At 48.5% G+C, this 17633-nt stretch overlaps 1 protein-coding gene across 2 annotated transcripts in view; it reads left to right on the top strand.

Moving 5' to 3' along the window:
* Positions 1-6615: 6615 nt before the first annotated feature.
* LOC138487609 (uncharacterized) overlaps positions 6616-17633 on the top strand; it is a 508482-nt gene continuing 497464 nt past the window's right edge. For both annotated transcript variants that reach the window (XR_011274510.1, XM_069614083.1), the window contains exon 1: positions 6616-6749. Coding sequence is in view for 1 of the 2 variants with exons in the window: in XM_069614083.1 (XP_069470184.1) it covers positions 6693-6749 (57 nt within the window). In the remaining variant the exon portion in view is untranslated. The remainder of the gene's footprint in view (positions 6750-17633) is intronic.

Raw genomic sequence — 17633 nt, 5'->3', positions numbered from 1 at the left:
CCAGTCACACACCCAGGGACCATGAGCAATGCTGCATCTCTTCACCAATGTATTAAAGACCAATAGCAGTCATCTCATGCCAGCTGTGAGAACCTCTACCCCAGAGGAGCCACCCCTGAGGCTAGCCACATTCACTCTGTGGGGTCTTATGATGTAGTAAGGTTCACCCAGGTGGCAGCTCTGCAAATCTCCTGTGTATAAACCCCCTGAGCATCAGCCCATGAAGGAGCCACCAGCCTGGGGGTGCGACCCTGCAGCCGTGCAGCAACGGGAACTCCAGATGCTCCGTACGCCGTCAGAATGATGGTTCAAATCCATCTGCTGATATTCACAACCAAAGCTTTCCTGCCAGCCACGGCAATGCCAAAAGCCAACAAAAGACAGTCTGCGTCCTGTGAAGGTACTCCAGTACCGCACTGTTTGCATCAACGCTATGCCAAGCCTCCTACTGGACAGTCCTGGGATTCTAGAAGAGGGCAGGGAGAACCAAATTATGTGAGGCATGGCATTTTGATGACAAGACTTTAGTAAGAAACTTGGGATCAGATTTCAAGACCAAGGAATCAGGCAAAACAGTAAGGATAGGAGCGTGACATAGAAACACCCCAATCACCCCCAGATGGCATGCTAAAGTTATAGAAATTAGTATAGTTATAGAAATGAGAAATACCGTCTTAAGAGTCAAGAACTTAATCTCGACCCTTGAAAGAGATTCCGGGATGTGGGAGGGGGCTGCAAAAAATCGCAACACCAGAGTCAGATCCCACAGATGTGTGCCCTTCTGCCTTGGCGACCGTGTCAATGACAGACTCCTCAGAAAGCTACCCACCAGACTTTCACCCTCCAGCTTCCCGTCAGCCATCCCCGGAAGACATTCTGAACCTGCAGCAGATCATCGAGACTATTCGGTCTAACAGGGACAGGTCCTGTGACGATAGAAAATCCCTGCCACAACATTCCACACACCCCTGATGTGGACCGTCTGTATGGACCAGATGTCAGTCTCTGCCCAGAACCCTATGTCCCGTGCCATGGCGTTTAGGGACTCAAACCCAGACCCCCCCCCTGCCTGTTGATGTAAGCCAGGGCTGTGGAATTGTCCGCCTGATCACCACTCCAGCAAAGTCCATCAGGGCCCTACCAATTGCAGACAATTCCCTCCAGTTCAAGGACCTGAGGCTCTCCTCAGAGGTCCACTTGCCTTGTACGGCTCTCAACCCCAAAGAGGCCCCCCAACCCAGGCTACTGGCATCTGTGATAAGAATGATCCTCGAGAGGGAGTCTACATTAATCCCCTTCTGCAGATGGCCCAGATGCAGCCACCATTCCAGAGCTTCTGCAAATTCCTACATCACAGGAATATGAGACTAGTAGGATCGGGAAGCCAAAATCCAACTATCGAGGAGGATGGGAGTCCAGTGGTCTGAGATGAAGCCGAGCCCAGGGGACCAGAAAAACACAAGAGGCCATGTGACCCTGCACCACCAGAAGCTCCCTCGCCAAAGCCCACTCCTTCAGTAGAACCCTGCGCAGAGCAGCCTGGAGGTGAAATGTTCTCTCCTGGGGGAGGAAACCTTCCGCTGCCTGGTGCAAAATCGCACCCCTATGCAGGTCAGATCATTACAGGGAAGCAACTGAGATTCCTCCCAATTCACCAGGAAACCCCATTCCTTCAGGGCTTTGCACACCGCTGGCAGGTGCACCAGTATTAAACCCCCTCTGGGCCGCCCTGAGAAGCCATGTCATCCAGGTACGGGAAGACATGAACACCCTGGCAGTGAAGATGGGCCCCCAAGGGGGCAGCTGTCTTGGTAAAGACCCTGGGCCTGATTTAAACCCAAAGGGGAGAAGCTAAAATTGAGAACACTGTCTCCCCACTGCAATCCTGAGACATTTCTGCCCAGCAGGACTTATGGCTATATGGTAATAGGCATCCGGCAGGTCTAGGGACATCAGCCAGTCCCCCCCAGAATACCATCGAAATTATCTTCTGAAGGGTTTCCATCTAGAACCTCTCTCACGTGATAACAAACATACAGAGCCTTCAGGTTCAGGATCAAATGGAATCTACCCGATGGCTTTGGGACCAGGAAGAAGATGGAGTAGAACCTACTACTCTGCTGTGCCCGGGGGAACCTGCACAATTGCCCTCTTTAGTAAGAGCTCCCGAACGACATGTCACATGGTGTTTGCAGACCATGTTTCTCAAGTCCTGAAAAAAAAAGCAGTCTTCCACCCACCGGCCTTCTGTGGTTGTCATGACTTATGCATCCGATCTAGTTATTTTGCTTTCCCCCGGCTGGGTTTGAAATCCAGCCCGCCTGTGAAAAGGTGTTTCCTTACTGCCCATTGAGAAGTTCTGGGTCTTGGATCCCGAACCCTTAAATTTGGAGGCGAAGGACAAATTCTTCTTTCTCAGTTTGTCTACATGTTTATCGGCCCAAAACACCTTATGCGCTTTGTCCTCCAGGGAGATAATGAATAAAGGGATCTTGTGAGTGATGGGCTTCTGAGTTCCTTCCAACTTCCAGTGTTGGATGTGGATGTGTCGTCTGGCTGCAATAACATCCCCCATGGCAGATCCTCTCAAACCATCATACGCCAGGTCAGACAAAAGTTCCACCCGCTTTTGCATGTCAGCCAACACTGGAGCACAGTCAGTACCATCCTCCATATGCTTTTGGACCTTTAACATTTTTTTTTTTAAAACAGGACAGTTTCTACAATGTAAGAACCATTGAAATTTGTTCTGGGAGCCAGATGGGCCCCCATAGGAACCTTCTTCATCGCTACATTAATTTCCTGTCCACAGGATCCCACACTTCCTCTGCCAGCGCCATTGATCTGCCAACAAGGCTGGCCAGGATGTCATCCACCTCGACATTTTACGTCAGAAATGATTCCGTTCTCTTAAGGTGATATAACTTTCACATAAAACATGCCATAGAGATATGTTCAGGTCCTCCCAGTCCGCAAGAATCTTGTCCTTCATATCAGAAACGAAAGGGAGCCCCATCTTTGGCGTGAGTTTGTACTGTCAAATAATCAGGTCAGCAGAACCTCCCGGGGCCACGGCATCAGAAAACCCTGCGGTGTCCCAAACCTGGACGAAAGCGTCAAATACTTCCCCTTGGCGTCCTTGTCTACAGAACCTGCGGCGCCCGCCATGGAGGAGGCAGAAGAGGAAGAAGGGGACTGTTTTCTCTTTCTTTTGTCCTCATGCGCCTGCCTCAGAAGGCCCTTATTCTCTTTCTGGGACAGCGAACACTTAATCTCCAAATTCTTTGTAGCAGGACCCCTCCTCTTCTGCCCCCCTAGGAACCAGACAAGTCATGCACATGCTTAAGCGTCCCAACCAGGAGCCAGGGAAAACACAATTGAGCAATCACAACAACTGCACAGAGCCCAGAGGACGCAGCAACCTGGTAACCTAGAAACCACTAGGTTCCTGCACCGTCCTTATACGGGCCCCACAGTGCCAACCACAACACGGCAATGCCAACCAGTGCACCCCCGGCTGCACACAGCGTGAGTGCCCAAACACCACGGGCCGACTCTCTAGTCCTAGCATAGACACGGCCAACGCCTGCAAGTATCAGGTGGCGCCAACCAGGAGCATAGAAGAATGTCATCTTCCAGGCCACCCTCCTTACCGCCGCCCTGGCATTTGTGCCCATGGCCAAGTGCAGCTCCATCTAGACCCCATGCCCCGCTGGAGGCTTGAGAGCTTCCACTGGCCACTGGGTATTCACTGGTTCAATCAGGCCCCCTTGCACTGCAGGTGGCACAATAGCCTGCTGCCTCCAAAGCCCACATCTGCCCTGCTGTATGGGGCACAGAGGGGTAGGGGAGCCCCGCTCCAGGAAGATCTATTGGGCCCAGTCTGGAGAACAGGAAAATGTTTAACAATGGATTGTGCGATGAGGGAGGTAAATAGAACTTCTGAAACAAAAAAAAGGTATGTGTGTTACCCCTCCTGGGAGCATGATATCTCTCGGGGCTCGTGGTCATGTCACGTGTCAGTGACCATGTGACTTCAATTAATAAAAGTAGTGAGCGGCTTCCCACTCATCACTCTTGGAACCAACTGACTCCTGCCTGCTGTGTCTTTCTTGCAGCGCGTGGCTGAGTGTCAGAGTTTCAACATTACTAGCAAGGGAGGGTTGTAGCTCTCATGAGTGCTTGTGCGTCCTCCTATGACCCAATAACTCCTGGCTGTGGGGAGTGAGTGAAGTGTTTGTGTGCCCTCTAATACTGGCAGTGTCCTGTCAACAAACCCTGCCTGGGGTAGGGAGTTAAGTGGCTGGTGCCTCCCCAGGAAGAAGAAAGGCATCCAGCTGGAGGGTGTGAAGCAAGTGGCCCACACACCCTTGCCACCAGTGGGGTGTCGCTGTTCTGCCACCACCATTTATGGACTAGGCTGATGTGGCCCCTGATGTCTCCAGGTGCGGCTTTGCCAACCCCTGAACTGTGAACTGATCTCTCATGAATGGATGCCAGCGGAAGTCGGACTGGTCTTGCTTAAAATGGCCCAGTCAAGGGGCTATGTGCAGCTGTGATAACATGTATTGTGGACTTGCTTTAAATGGTGCCAAGTGCTAACGATGGTGGCATTCAACAGTTTAAGTTTCACTCACCCAGGTTAATAAAGGGTTTGTCTAAATGTGGAATTTCCAATGTGTCACCAGCATTCCACCAACCCCGACTGTCACCCCACATGTGTATCAAGGCTTACCAGATGTGTTCTATTTTCGGCAGTAGCGTGTGTCCCAACCTGAGTGAGTGAGGTTGTATGTTGTTTGATTGAGTCAATGTCCAATGGTGTTTCCTATTAGTTTGTATGTTATGGAAAGGGAGGCGTCTGGTGCGTGTTGTGATGGGGTTGGAGAGTTGAAATGACCAGTCAAGATACTTGGTTAGGTTATATGGTTTTAGTAGGTTTGCATCAATGGGAAAGTACAATTAGGTTACAATTAAGTACAAGTTCATACTGCAGAAACATCCACCGGTCACCTTGCCAAGGGCCAGTTTCCAACTGAAACAGTGAGAACCTTGGCACTCACATAATAACATTCTAGGTGGAACACTCTGATACCAACATTCTAGACTCAGACTCACACATAGATAGGCATAGATAGGCAATAGCTGCAACACAGGATAGTAAAACATAACAGTGTGTCACCCCCCCTGGGAGCATGTTATCACCCAGGGGTCGTGGTTGCGGTCATGTCATGTGTCAGTAATTAATAAAAGTAGTGAGTGGCTTCCTGCTCATCAGTCTTGGAACCAACTGACTCCTGCCTGCTGTGTCATTCTTGTGCTGCGTAGCAGGCAGAGGACCTACCCTGCAAGGCCATACACTGAGACGGCGCCACTGCTGGGCAGCGCTGTCCCCCATGTCCTCCTGTAATAGCAGAGCCCCTGCTGGGCAACTCTGCGTGTGGGAGCTGGGCCCCCGGGCCATTGTCCGGGTCCGTGTGATCAAGGCCCATCAGGGTGATCCGCAGGGTGACCGCAGGTCCAGGACTTAACAGTAAGTACTGGAATGAGGAAGAGGGACGCAGAGGTAATGTCATGTGTTGGCTTTCTGGTCTTGATGCATGCAAGACCAGCCGAGACCATAGCTCTCAACTCACCCGCTTTTGGCGGGTGTCACCCGCCTTGCAAAGGGCTGACTCACCCGCCAAGCTTCCTGAACGCCCATACATTCCAATGGGCCTCTCACCCGCCAAAAACAAAATCGGGTGATTTCACCCGCCTTTGTGAGACAAATGGTTGAGAGGTATGGCCGAGACCATGCCCAGAAACACAAAATAAGCCACCTCCCTACGCATGAAAAGTTGTATATGTTGTTAGGGTAGACAGATGTTGCCTTACACGTGTGCCCGGCACTCAGGCCACACACCCTTGTGAGAGCTGCACCCCTCCCCCCTTCTCACCCCATTTACAGCACTGGGTGACAGACACAGCCGAACTGGCCCCGCCCCATGGAAGGCTTATCTCCTTAGCCCCGCCCTTTCAGGTGGCCTCCACCACTCTCATTCCCGACCTGCCAAGGGCTCCCCCTCTGTGCCCCGCCCCTTCTCCTAGTCTCCACCCCCATTCCTGGCCTCTGCTGTCATTGCCTAGGCTCAGCCAGGCTCTCATATGACACGCCCCTCTCCGGCCTCCATCCTCAGCCCCGCCCACCTGAGCCCCGCCTCTACACTATTGGCCTCCGCAGCCATTCCCTTCTCTCGGCCCCGCCCTCTCAGGCCAAGGTCCCATTGGCCCCGCCCTCCCCCTCCGAGCGCCGCCTCTTCTCCGTTGGCCTGCGCAGCCATCCCTTTCTCTCGGCCCCGCCCTCTCAGGCCATGCTCCTCTTAGCCCCGCCCTCCCCCTCCGAGCCCCGCCTCTTCTCCGTTGGCCTGCGCAGCCATCCCTTTCTCTCGGCCCCGCCCTCTCAGGCCAAGGTCCCATTGGCCCCGCCCTCCCCCTCCGAGCGCCGCCTCTTTTCCGTTGGCCTGTGCAGCCATGGCTTTCTCTCGGCCCCGCCCTCTCAGGCCATGCTCCTCTTAGCCCCGCCCTCCCCACCGTTGGCCTCAGTAGCCATGTCTTTTCTCTTGGCCCCGCCCTCTCGGGCCCCGCTCTCCTCTTAGCCCCGCCCCTCCCCTGGAGCGGCTCAGTCAGTGGACGCAGCCTCGGCCGCCGCCATGATCTGCATCCTGCTGGTGGCGGGACACGGGACCCTGCTCGAGAGCCAGATAAAGGTCAGCGTGCACGCGGGCGGCAGGGTGCGGAGAGTGGGGACTGCAGCGGCCCCCCTGGCAGCGACCCCCCTGGCAGCGACATAGAAGAGGGACGAGAGCAAGCCCCGCCCACACGGCGCGACTGCCGCATAGAGTCCCCGGTGACTCTCAGAGCCGCTTTATCTTCTCGCTTCCTAGAGACTCACATTCAGGGAGAGAGCAGGAGCAATTGTGGATGAGTAGAGACTTCTCGATGAAAATATGTTAAGCACTTGAAATAATGTCCAAACTTCTTTTGGTGCAGCCTCTTTCGCTTTCACAGTTGCATATTGCACCGCCCTGTCCCTTGCGAGTGGCCCCGCGCGCGTTCAGACGCTTGAGTCGCGGAGTCCCTTCCCGTCTGACGAGAGGTTTCTCATTTCCAAGATGGCCGCGCCGTTCCCCGCAGCACTTCCGGGTACGTGTGGCCACGTGGCACTCGCAACACGCCGAGCCCCCGCAGGCGCCGTTCTCATTGGACGCCCCCGGGACAGCTCCTGCCATTGGAAGGGAGCCGCCCCTCCCCCTTAAAAGAAAAACCTAAACAAAGGAGCTGTTCCTACAGCCTAGAAAACGCAGGAGCAGCTTGCCATGCCTGAGCAGCCCCCAGATGCGCAGGGGGGCCACGAATGGGTCATTACCCAGCCTCTGGCTTACTTCCACTGGAGCTGGGCCTGCCATCTCTATGCAATGGGGCAGTGGACAACTCTTGCACTCTACAGGAAGTGGCTCTTGGCATAGCAAAACTCCCTATTCACTGTGCTAAAAGATGCACCGATGGCGCCTATGGACTTAGCTTTAGTCACCCTAAGTTTCACAGGGTTATCCACCCCAGCTCACTGTGCTCAGAGAGGCACAGCCCCACCTCACTGATGAGGACCAACAAGGCTGAAACACGTGTATGGGGTTGCTGTTGGTACTCTTGTTCAGAAAGGAATTGCCATAGCATTCCGGTGCTGGACTGCCCATGCGGGCGGGAAAAAGACTGATATGCAAATGAATATTTCCCATCTGTGATAGGTACAGTGAGCTTAAGTGTGGCTGCTGTCTCTCGAGTGGGTACCTTCCCAAAAAAACGGTCAATGGGCCATGTTCATTCTCACAGAGGGGCGCCTATGGACTATTTTCTGACATTGATATAGAGCTGCTATTACATGATCCAGTTAAAGCCGATGGAAAAGTATGGACCAGGGGTTGGGTTCCTACACTGTAGTGGCTATAAAGCATTTGCTAGTTTCAAGCACAACTCTAAAGCTCTTCGTCAATTGGCCAATTATTTGGCAAAAATTCCTAGCGCAGTTTATAGAGATTTATTTCTAACAATTCGTTTCAACCTACTTGCTTCCCCTGCCCTTCGCTCAGCACTTTTCCCCTTTCCTCTCCCCTGCACTTCATAATCTCAATGTTACTGGGCCTAGTAAGATTGTTGTCTTGTCACCCCCCCCACTCCCCTTGTTCCCTTACCCCGTTGCGCTTTGAAACACTTGTGTATGGGCGCGCTATAAATAAAATATATCATATGGAGGTCCTTGCAGAATTGCAGACCCTAGGACACCTGTTCATTCATTGTTTAAACTTAGCAGAGTTGAGAAGCATCCTTTTTTTCATAGATTTATAAGTCGATATAGGGTTCTCTCCCAGGTGGAACGGGGGCTGTGATGAGTGGGAAATATGTTAACATAACTCTTGTTAGATTTTTAAAGCAGCTACTTTTGTAATGAATTATTCTGGGTGCAAGTAATTTATTAGTGTGGTGAAGTTTTTATTATATTGCAAATTTTGATAATTGTAAATGTTAATGGACTTGCATGTTGAGAGTTGGTTTAAATTTCCTTACATGATTTTATTTGGGAGGAGGGTGTAAATTATTCATTGTTAGTGTGCAGTATTATCTGTCGCCTCTTGTGAACTTATGGGTGTTGTTTTTTGTTTTTTTTTGGCGAAAGGTTTGATTTATGCAAGCCAAGCGCTTAATAAAAAACTAATATTTTCATATATTCTGCTAAATTTATTATGACCATTGGTCAGTCAAAAATTCATATTCACTCAAAATAATGTTTTTCTTTTTTTATTATTTAGTTGATTAATCACATCAAACATTAACACATTTACATTTCCTTCAATGCAGATGAAAACATTCTGTGAACGCTTAAAAAACATAAACATTCGATGGGTTGTAATTTTAAACAAAATAGCATTCACTTGTAAAAAAAAATCTAAAAATCCTAAATTTTAAAAAAAATGAAGTCTTTTTAAACAGCACAGTCCCAAGAGCTAGTTTCCCAGTTCAGTGCAGTGATAAATCCTGTAACTGCCACCACTGTTGATGATGATTTGCCCGCCACAGTCCAAAACGGTTTATTTCGATCATCAGATTTCAATTTAAAGAATTTAAATATATAAATTAGATCTTTGATAGTGCCACTCACTCTATTAACCAGTGCTTTAATGTCTCATATCCAGTTTAAAAAAAACAGAACACTTTTTTCCTAGGTCAGAACCCCATCGTACCAGCATTTGTTTAGACAAAATTAAATTCCAGTGAAATGGAAGGAAGTTCAACTGGGTAAGTCTGTCCGGATAAATACTGAGAAATGGGGCAAGTATTCCCAGTTTTTTTATGTTCACAATGAGCTATAAGAATGCATGGACTCTTGTGTATTGCTCCAATCATAGGGAAATAAACAGAGTTTTACTTTCATAGGGAGTTGAATAAGTTCCTCTGTCGAACTCCGTATTTTTTTTCCAATATGCAAACACTTAATTGTTGAATACTTTTCAGAGGAGCACGACCTTGCAATAAATAGTTTTTATTCAGATCTAAAAATACTGAATTTGGCATTGGGCAAAGGATCTTTCTCAGTAGTGATGGGATCTTCCAATGTGCTCTCGCTGTCAGAGAGACTATGCCCAGCTCATATATTATTGCATCTATTGGGGCCAACTTAGGAGCTTTCAACCTCTTTTCCAAATGTTCCCCTCCAAAATGGGGAGATACTCTAATATTTTGTGCGGGTATACCTCTATGCCATAGTTTGGGGGACAATTTTGGCCTCAGAGTAACATATTGCAGGCTTTAAAGTAAACTTTCCAAATTTCCTATCAATTCTAGCTAATTGGTTAGTCCAATCAGATGCTCTAGTTTTAAACCAACTATATAGCCTTGACAAATTCGGAGCTGCATTCAAAAGAAACCCCAAATAAATCAGTGAGTGTTTTTGCTTTTGCTTGGCCACGTGAGGGGAACACTTACACTTAAGTTTCCCCGGCCTCCTGGCAAAACAAGTTATTGGACTCAGACCGGCAAGAAATCACACATAGACTAATCGTTATAATAAAACAAATGGCGCGTTACAGGCCCTTTAGTCACTATATATATATATATATATATATATATATATATATATATATATATTCATACACTTAGATATATAGATATAAAGGACTTCACCATTAGTAAAGAAGCAGAGGACACCTTCATCTTGGCCACTGCAACACTGCTTAGTCCCTCTGCAGGTAGGCGAAGAGATCACTCGTGCTAATGGGGTCTGAAGCAGAGCGCCCTCCCTCTTAGCGGGACTGCATCATCCGGTGGTCCAAATTCGAACTAACGTTGCCACGAAACACACTCTCCTTTATGGGGGCATTTCCCCGCCCTTCTCAGTTGTGTCTGCCCTCGGCCGAAGAGCAGATCACAAGTTGAAGGGACAGACGGTGGAAAAACCCAGCACCCCTCTCCTCGCATTCTTTCCCAGAACCCCTTTTCATGCACCTGCAGGACGCTCCAACTCCCTCCCCATATTCATCCTTAAGTGGACAATACCATTCATATTCTCCACAGTAAGTCCACTCAGCTATAATAATTATGTAGCTATGTGCCCTTGCTCTGCTTTTGCTTCTGAAATGCTTGTTTATTTTCCGAGGCCCGCAGAGACGCAGGCTTTATTACCGTGATGGGAGATGAGTGTCCAAAATGGCTGAACACCGACACCTTGTTGTTCTAGCTCACAATTTGCACAAGCATTACACTGAGTTCACTTTACAAATCACTGTATTTCCAATATACCAATGCTGTTGACACATCTTCCTAGATTTAGACAGCTGGATAATCTTAGTCTTTGCTGGATTAACTCTCACGGTCAGATTTTACACGTAACTCAAAAATACAAAAGCGTTAATTAGTCTCTGCAGGCCGATTGCAGTGACATCAAACAAAAGAAAGTCATCTGCATAGGCCAGCCATCTAAAACACAACCCACAGAGTTTCGGGGACACAAATGCAACAGTTGAAAGGTGTTCATCAACATTAGCTAATTATAAATTGAAAAGACGGGGTGCTAACACTCATCCCCTGCCTTACGCCCCTACACACTGGTATACTTTGAGATAGGTCACCCGAGTCGTACCTGTATGCTTGTCAAGTACAAAGCGATTCTGAGTTTCAGCAAACCAGGGGGCATCCCCCACAACAGCAACTTTCGCCATAATCGGCCCTGGTCAATGGCATCAAATGCTGCTGTAAGATTCAGTGAGTCCACAAATATATTTACATGCTTACCATTGCATGCATGCGACTGTAAGCAGTCCATTACTACACCGTTGAAGGATGTCCCCATATGTCAGTGAAATCCTGATTGCCATTTTTCAATTCTCCCTCACTCCTCCAGCCAGGACTCTAGATGTGACAGTATGATAGATGAAAAACCTTACTGTCAGTGTCTAGAATCGTGATTGGGCGATACTTCAGGGGACTTGCCTGGTCAGTCCTCTTATAGATGGGAACTACATAAGCCATTGACCAGGTCAAAGGATAGACTCCGGTTTTTAGAATGTTTTGATAGAGAGAAACCAAAACCTCAGCCCACAGAGAACGTTCTCCCTTAAATAAACAATTTGACAGTCAATTCGGCCTGAGGCTTTAATTGCTAATCTTACGGATGATTTCCAATAAATCTTCAGGAGTTAATAGAAGTTCCCTCCTAACAGAGGCTGTTAATTCTCTCCTATAGGATTCACTTCAAAGACCTTGGTAAAATGGGATACCCACGATGACTCTGTAACACCGTTAGTCTGCAAATGAGGTTGAGATAAGTCAACCACATTAATAATTTGCCAAAAGACCCTCACATCGTTATCCTTGAGGCAGCAAAACATCGCCTCTGTGCCAGTCTGAGTCTGTATGGCCCTCGTTTGGTGTTGCCAGTTTCTATATGCTTGTCGTGACAATCTTATCTCCTCTAATCTTTCCCCCAATGTAAGAGAGAACGTTTATTTCAACTGTGAGATCCTTTGTCTCAGCATTCTTTTACGTGACACCATCTATATATTGTAGGTATGTTGATGGGGGATGGATCCTTGTGTTTTACCCCCCTTCTTCATGCCCCCCCACCTGCCAGTGCTCCCCAACATATATCAAATTAACTTTTTACTTTAAATGAGCTAGACACTCTCACAGGTGTTAAAAGACCCCCTGAAGGACGGCCTACACCGCCCTTTTTAGCTGGCTGCGCGGTTACCGCATATCCCTCAAGGGTAAGACTTTGAGTGAGCCACGTTTCCTGTAAAGCAATGACTGAATAAGAGCGTAACTTCTTAATGGTGTCTTTGGAGGAGAACAAGCAGCCATGCCCCCTGGTGTTCCAACAAATCAGATTGAACTGACAAAATGGTAGAGAGTCATAACCATTGTTCAATTCAAGGCACTTTCCATTTTCATTTCCCCTCCCTTCCATTCAACCCTTTTAAAAACCAGGACCAATCATTAGATGACTCAGATTGTTCAGTCTTCTGTCTCAATGAGTGAATCACGCCTTGTGGAATGGGACCACCACTTCCGCCCGACTGCACATGGGTTTGATCGCCGACCCAGCCCCTGTGTTAGGGAAACATCAAACCCCAGACCTATAAAGCTATTGCTTTCATTTAAAATGGCGTCCGCAACAAACTTTGAATTAAATACTGCTACTGAGTATTCCAGGCGTTGGCCAGCAGGAAAATCAACCCTGAAGATATCAGTGGAAGAAATTCCCTCCAGGGTTGGAATCGCTGATAAAGGTGCAATATAGTTGAACATCAGAGAACAACATCTTTGTTCTCTGACACAACTTTAAAAATCCTAAGCATATAGAGCTGGGCCAAGAGGTTGTTTGTCCCAAAAAGTCTTGTCCTCCCCAGTGCTCTGTCCACCCTCTTTGTTCGCACACTTGCAACCGCAAGTTAATCCACTTTTCAAACCACCACTACAACATGGGTAATCCTTATTACGAACACTCCCCTTCGCTCCAAGACTTTATATGGGTAAAGCATTCCTTTGTGGGTCAAGAATCCTTGGTGCAGACAGAATAGAGAAAACAGACACCCCATAATCGGAAGATGTCCAACATGTAGCATCTACTTTTTCCCTATTGGCAGTGGCCCCAACATTGGACATTTTCCCTCTCCCACCCCCCACACAATTCAATACCAGTGCACATTTGCGGCTTTAGTTGGGCCCCAGAAGGACCCAGACTTGGCCCCGGTCAGGGCTTTTTGGAACAGAACCAACTCCTTGGTACCCGGCAATCAGGTTTCAGACCTCCGCATGGAACCGAAACTGCACTCATTGACCTTAAGGCCCAGATTGACGAGCTGAGCAATCGGAGAAAATGTGCCTTACTACTTCTCCTAGATCTTTCTACAGCATTTGACTTGGTGGACCATGCTGTTTTCTGTAACGATCTAGAGTCTGCAGCGCACTTCTCACAACCAGCTATAGCCTGGATTCAAGTGAAAGAACCATGAGAGTCTTCTCCACTACGGAAGCATGAGATCCCATCCCTATCCTATGTGGTGTCCCCCAGGGTTCATGTGTCTCACCCACTCTGTATAACATATTTACCAAGCCCCTCTTTGATGATCTGGACTTTCTTGGTGTCACCTACACTTATTATGCAGATGACACCCAGATTCTCATCCCACCTACAGGGGATTACAATCAGGTTTTTGGCCTTGGTGAATAGGATATACCTCATCATCCAGGCATGGATGGCACTCCATGGTCAATGCCTGAATGATGACAAAACGGAACTCCTCATCCTGGGGACTACACCTAGCATTAACAAACTTGGCCACAAATATACTTCCTTTGACATAGATGGTAACAGAATCAAGGTGATGGAGGATGTAAAAACATGAAGCTTCTACCTCGACTCCTGTCTCACCTTGACAAAACAAGTGAATGCAATGCCATCATCTACAGCTTATACATGTAAACTGATTAGATCTGCCAAAACCTCCCTCTCAACAAGCGGCTGCATGACACTGGCAAGAGCACTTGTGCTATCCAAGTTGGACTACTGCAATACCCTCTACATTGGAGCCAACATACATATCACTAAGAAAATTCAAACTCTCCAAATAACGCCCTGAGAGCGTTAGAAATGACTAAAAGAGAGCACATATCAACAGCTAGGAGACATATTAACTGGCTTTCCACCTTCGATAAAATTAGACTCAAAACCTCCTCACTAAAATTCAAGTCCCTTCATAACATGGCTCAACTTTTCCTATACTGCATTATGTAACTTTGTAAGCCTAGCTGTAATATGTAAATATTTAAGCTCAACATTTCTTTTGTAACCATGTAAGCTGAACATTATCTTGTCCTCACGCCCTGATACCTCCGGGTCTGGCACGCATTACAAATCAACAAACAAACAAACAAACTCCCACACATCACCCAACACCTTGACCGTATTCCTGAAACAATCAAATACTTTCCTTTGCTTTGATTTACCATGTGTAACTATTCCTTCAAATCGTGACAGAAATACTGGGGGCGGGGCTATAGACTGTGAGGCTAATTTCTCAACATGGGATTTCAAGTTTGTATCAGATTTTAGTTCTGGGATTTCCTTAAATAACATGTCTCTCAGAACAGGCTGATTATGAAATGAGCACATCAGATGTTTTGTTGCGGAATTGTTAGTGCTGGACTTAGTGACTTGAGTGTTCTTCATTTTCTTTGTTTGTGGGACACCTGATTCCTCCTTTTTTTAGGTGTACAGGTTATGATCCTTGGTATAAGGGCATTCTCAACCTCATAACGGGAAACCTCTCCCTTGGAGTCAGTTGAACCCGGGCTTTGTGAGGAGTTTAAGTCAGGAAACATTGCTGTAGCTTTATTTTGAAATACTAACTTGCTAGCATCTAAGCTCACATGGTTGCCCATCCCGCCCGCTCACCTTTTTCTTTAAATTACGTTTCCCAGTAGTATTCGACCCCACCCTTGCTTTAACATGACATACTGAGTGCTTTTATCCTTAACAAAAACAGGCATCCTCAATCTTCTTAGCCAAGGACTGCAAGACTGCCGAATTAGCCATCGTACAAAGAACGCGGTTAATTTCTAACAAAGTTTCATTCGTCGGAACTTGGCACCGAAAGTTCATTGCGGAGGTTGATAAAGAGGACATCCTCGTGAGTCAAAAGGCGGAGAAGTATTAAAAAATGTATCAAATTAATTTGTCCCCATTCCCACCTGGGAGGGTATGATCTGTAGTGAGATTGTTCATAGATGAGGGATCTTGAACAGAGGACCTCTCTCCCACTACCGACGGATGTAAAGTGCACAGACTGTTTTTCATGCGCTGTTGTCATTGTTTTCTGCATTAATTCATGCCTTTTGGAAAGTAGAAAGTTCCCGTCTTTTTTTTGGTTTTGTTGCTCACGGGGCACTTCCTGAGAGTTAACACCAAGCAGTCTTTCACTCTGAAAATTCTCCCCCATTTGCCCTTTCAGGTGGCCCTTATTAAGTTTGGCGGGACTTATCTTTTCACCAACCGCACCCGGTGAAGCGGGCAAGGGGAGAGATATTGCCAGCTACATCTCGGCATCCGAGATATATTGTAATGTCACCTTAGCAGAGGTCTCGTTTTTTTCTGCTCCCTTAACTCATGCATAACTATCTAAGGGCCAACTTGGGCAACACATAAATAGGGGCCCCAGAGGGAACGCAAAGTGTTTCCCGCCGAGGTGTTTTTGGGCGCTGCGCAGGCCAGCGAGCTGGCCTGCACTTAGAGAGCCACAGGTATTATAAAGGGGGGCAGGGAAGTTTCAGGAGCAAGCAACAGTTGGGACGAGAGTTTGTCCTGGTCGCCTGCTTCCGAGCCTTCCCTGCTTGGGTCTGTGATTAGCCCCGGTTAATATCCACGTGAGGTAGGGATTGGTGAGAATAGCTATTAGTGGTGGGCGGTTAGGCATATAGGTAGAATTATTAAACAGTTTTTGTGACAAGAGAATAGACAGTAGATGAAATACCCATCACCTTACCTTGAGGGAGCGGCATCCTGGTTCCATTCACGCCACGCAACAGCATACGTAGCATTATATGGGGCAGCGCAGCACCAACCGTCTCCGTTGTTATTTCTGGTCGCGTTGCGGGTGCGGTCAGGGAAGGGGAGAGCGCTCCGGATCATAGCTTCGCCCATCGGGGACGAAGGATTTGGGGGTAAAAGGGGCTTGTGTAAGGACCCCTGACAGTCTGCTTTCGTTGACTGCCAGCGAGAAGTGTGCACATAGGTGCAGTGCCGTACTGTGGCCACCAGGGGGCAGTGCTGAGCCCTTAAAGTGTCACACGCTTTTTTATCCATTCTGGGTGGATTGTAAGCCATGGTTGTGGTTTTCCACCATTTCAGTATTATTTTCCCCCATAAGGTGCCAATTATTGGGTTGGAGTGTTTGGGTAGGTTATATAATAATAATAATAATAATAATGAAAATAATATAAGGAGGACATTTTGGGAGGGCAGCAAAGGACAGCAGCAAGATGGGTTTATTTTACAGGCTTCATTAGCCTGTTGTCCTGTCAACACAGATATTAGGGCAGGCCCCGCAAGGGGAACATTTCTTTGGCTCAGGGGTTTAGTTAGTTTGGGAAGGCAGCAAGGGGCAGCAGCATTCAGTTAATTATTTAATTTGATATTTCAGTTGCATCAGGATGGCAGGAAAGGAATCTGGAAAGAAGGGCTTGGTGGACGCCCAGGCATTGAGGGAGGCTCTGGAGATTATTGGCAGGGCAACCAAAGCGCAGCTGGAACGGGCAGTGGGGGTAGTTACTGGGGAACAAGGGACCAGGGAGGGGAGGTCCCAGCGCAGAGCGCCGGCGGATGGGGCTCTCACCGCAGTGGTGGCTTGTAGCCCTTCAGCTGGTAGGGGGGTAGTATGGGACAAAGGGCCAGAAGGAGCAGGAGGGAGGCACCTAGGAGAGCGTCCAGGAGTGGGGGGGAAGTAGGTGAAGGGGCGGGGTTGGGAACCAAAGATTTAGTGGAGACCTCTAGAGGCGTGGGGCCAGAGGTGGGCATGATGCATGCTAGGAGTGAGGTTAGGGGTGTCCTGGACCAGAGAGGGGAGGAAGTGCAGAGGGTTAGGGAGGGGAAAATACCTGCAAAAGAGTGCAGATGGGAGGAGGAGGGAGCGGTCTCCGTCAGTTAGAAAAGAAAGGGGAGGGTGCGGAACGGCCCCCCCGCCTAGGAGGACTTCAGGCAGGGGGAATGGTACAGCCCCTGTGATTCCTGAGGAGGAGGTAGGAGAGGGCTCAAGAATGGCCCCTCCTGAGGAATGCAGGGATCGACTAGAGGGCGCACCACAGCCCCGAGCACGGAGGAGCAGAGGGTGGAGGAGAGAACCCCTCACCCAAGAAGAGAGGAGGGGGCAGGGGTCGGCACAGCCCCGCCAAGAAGACGTCAAAGGAGCGGAGGGGGGGGGGGGGCCCGGGCTCACCCAAAGAGGAGCTGCCTGGTCCGTGCGTGTGCTTGCACCAACAGTGGTATTTCAGTGGGGACGATGAAAGGGAGGAGGAGAATGTTGGACGGGGAGGAGGAAGAACAT

The sequence above is a fragment of the Ambystoma mexicanum genome, chromosome 9 (assembly GCF_040938575.1).
Source record: "Ambystoma mexicanum isolate Mex_15411 chromosome 9, UKY_AmexF1_1, whole genome shotgun sequence".
In the NCBI taxonomy this organism is placed as follows: domain Eukaryota; kingdom Metazoa; phylum Chordata; class Amphibia; order Caudata; family Ambystomatidae; genus Ambystoma; species Ambystoma mexicanum.
This window is presented reverse-complemented; position numbering and strand designations above follow the sequence as displayed.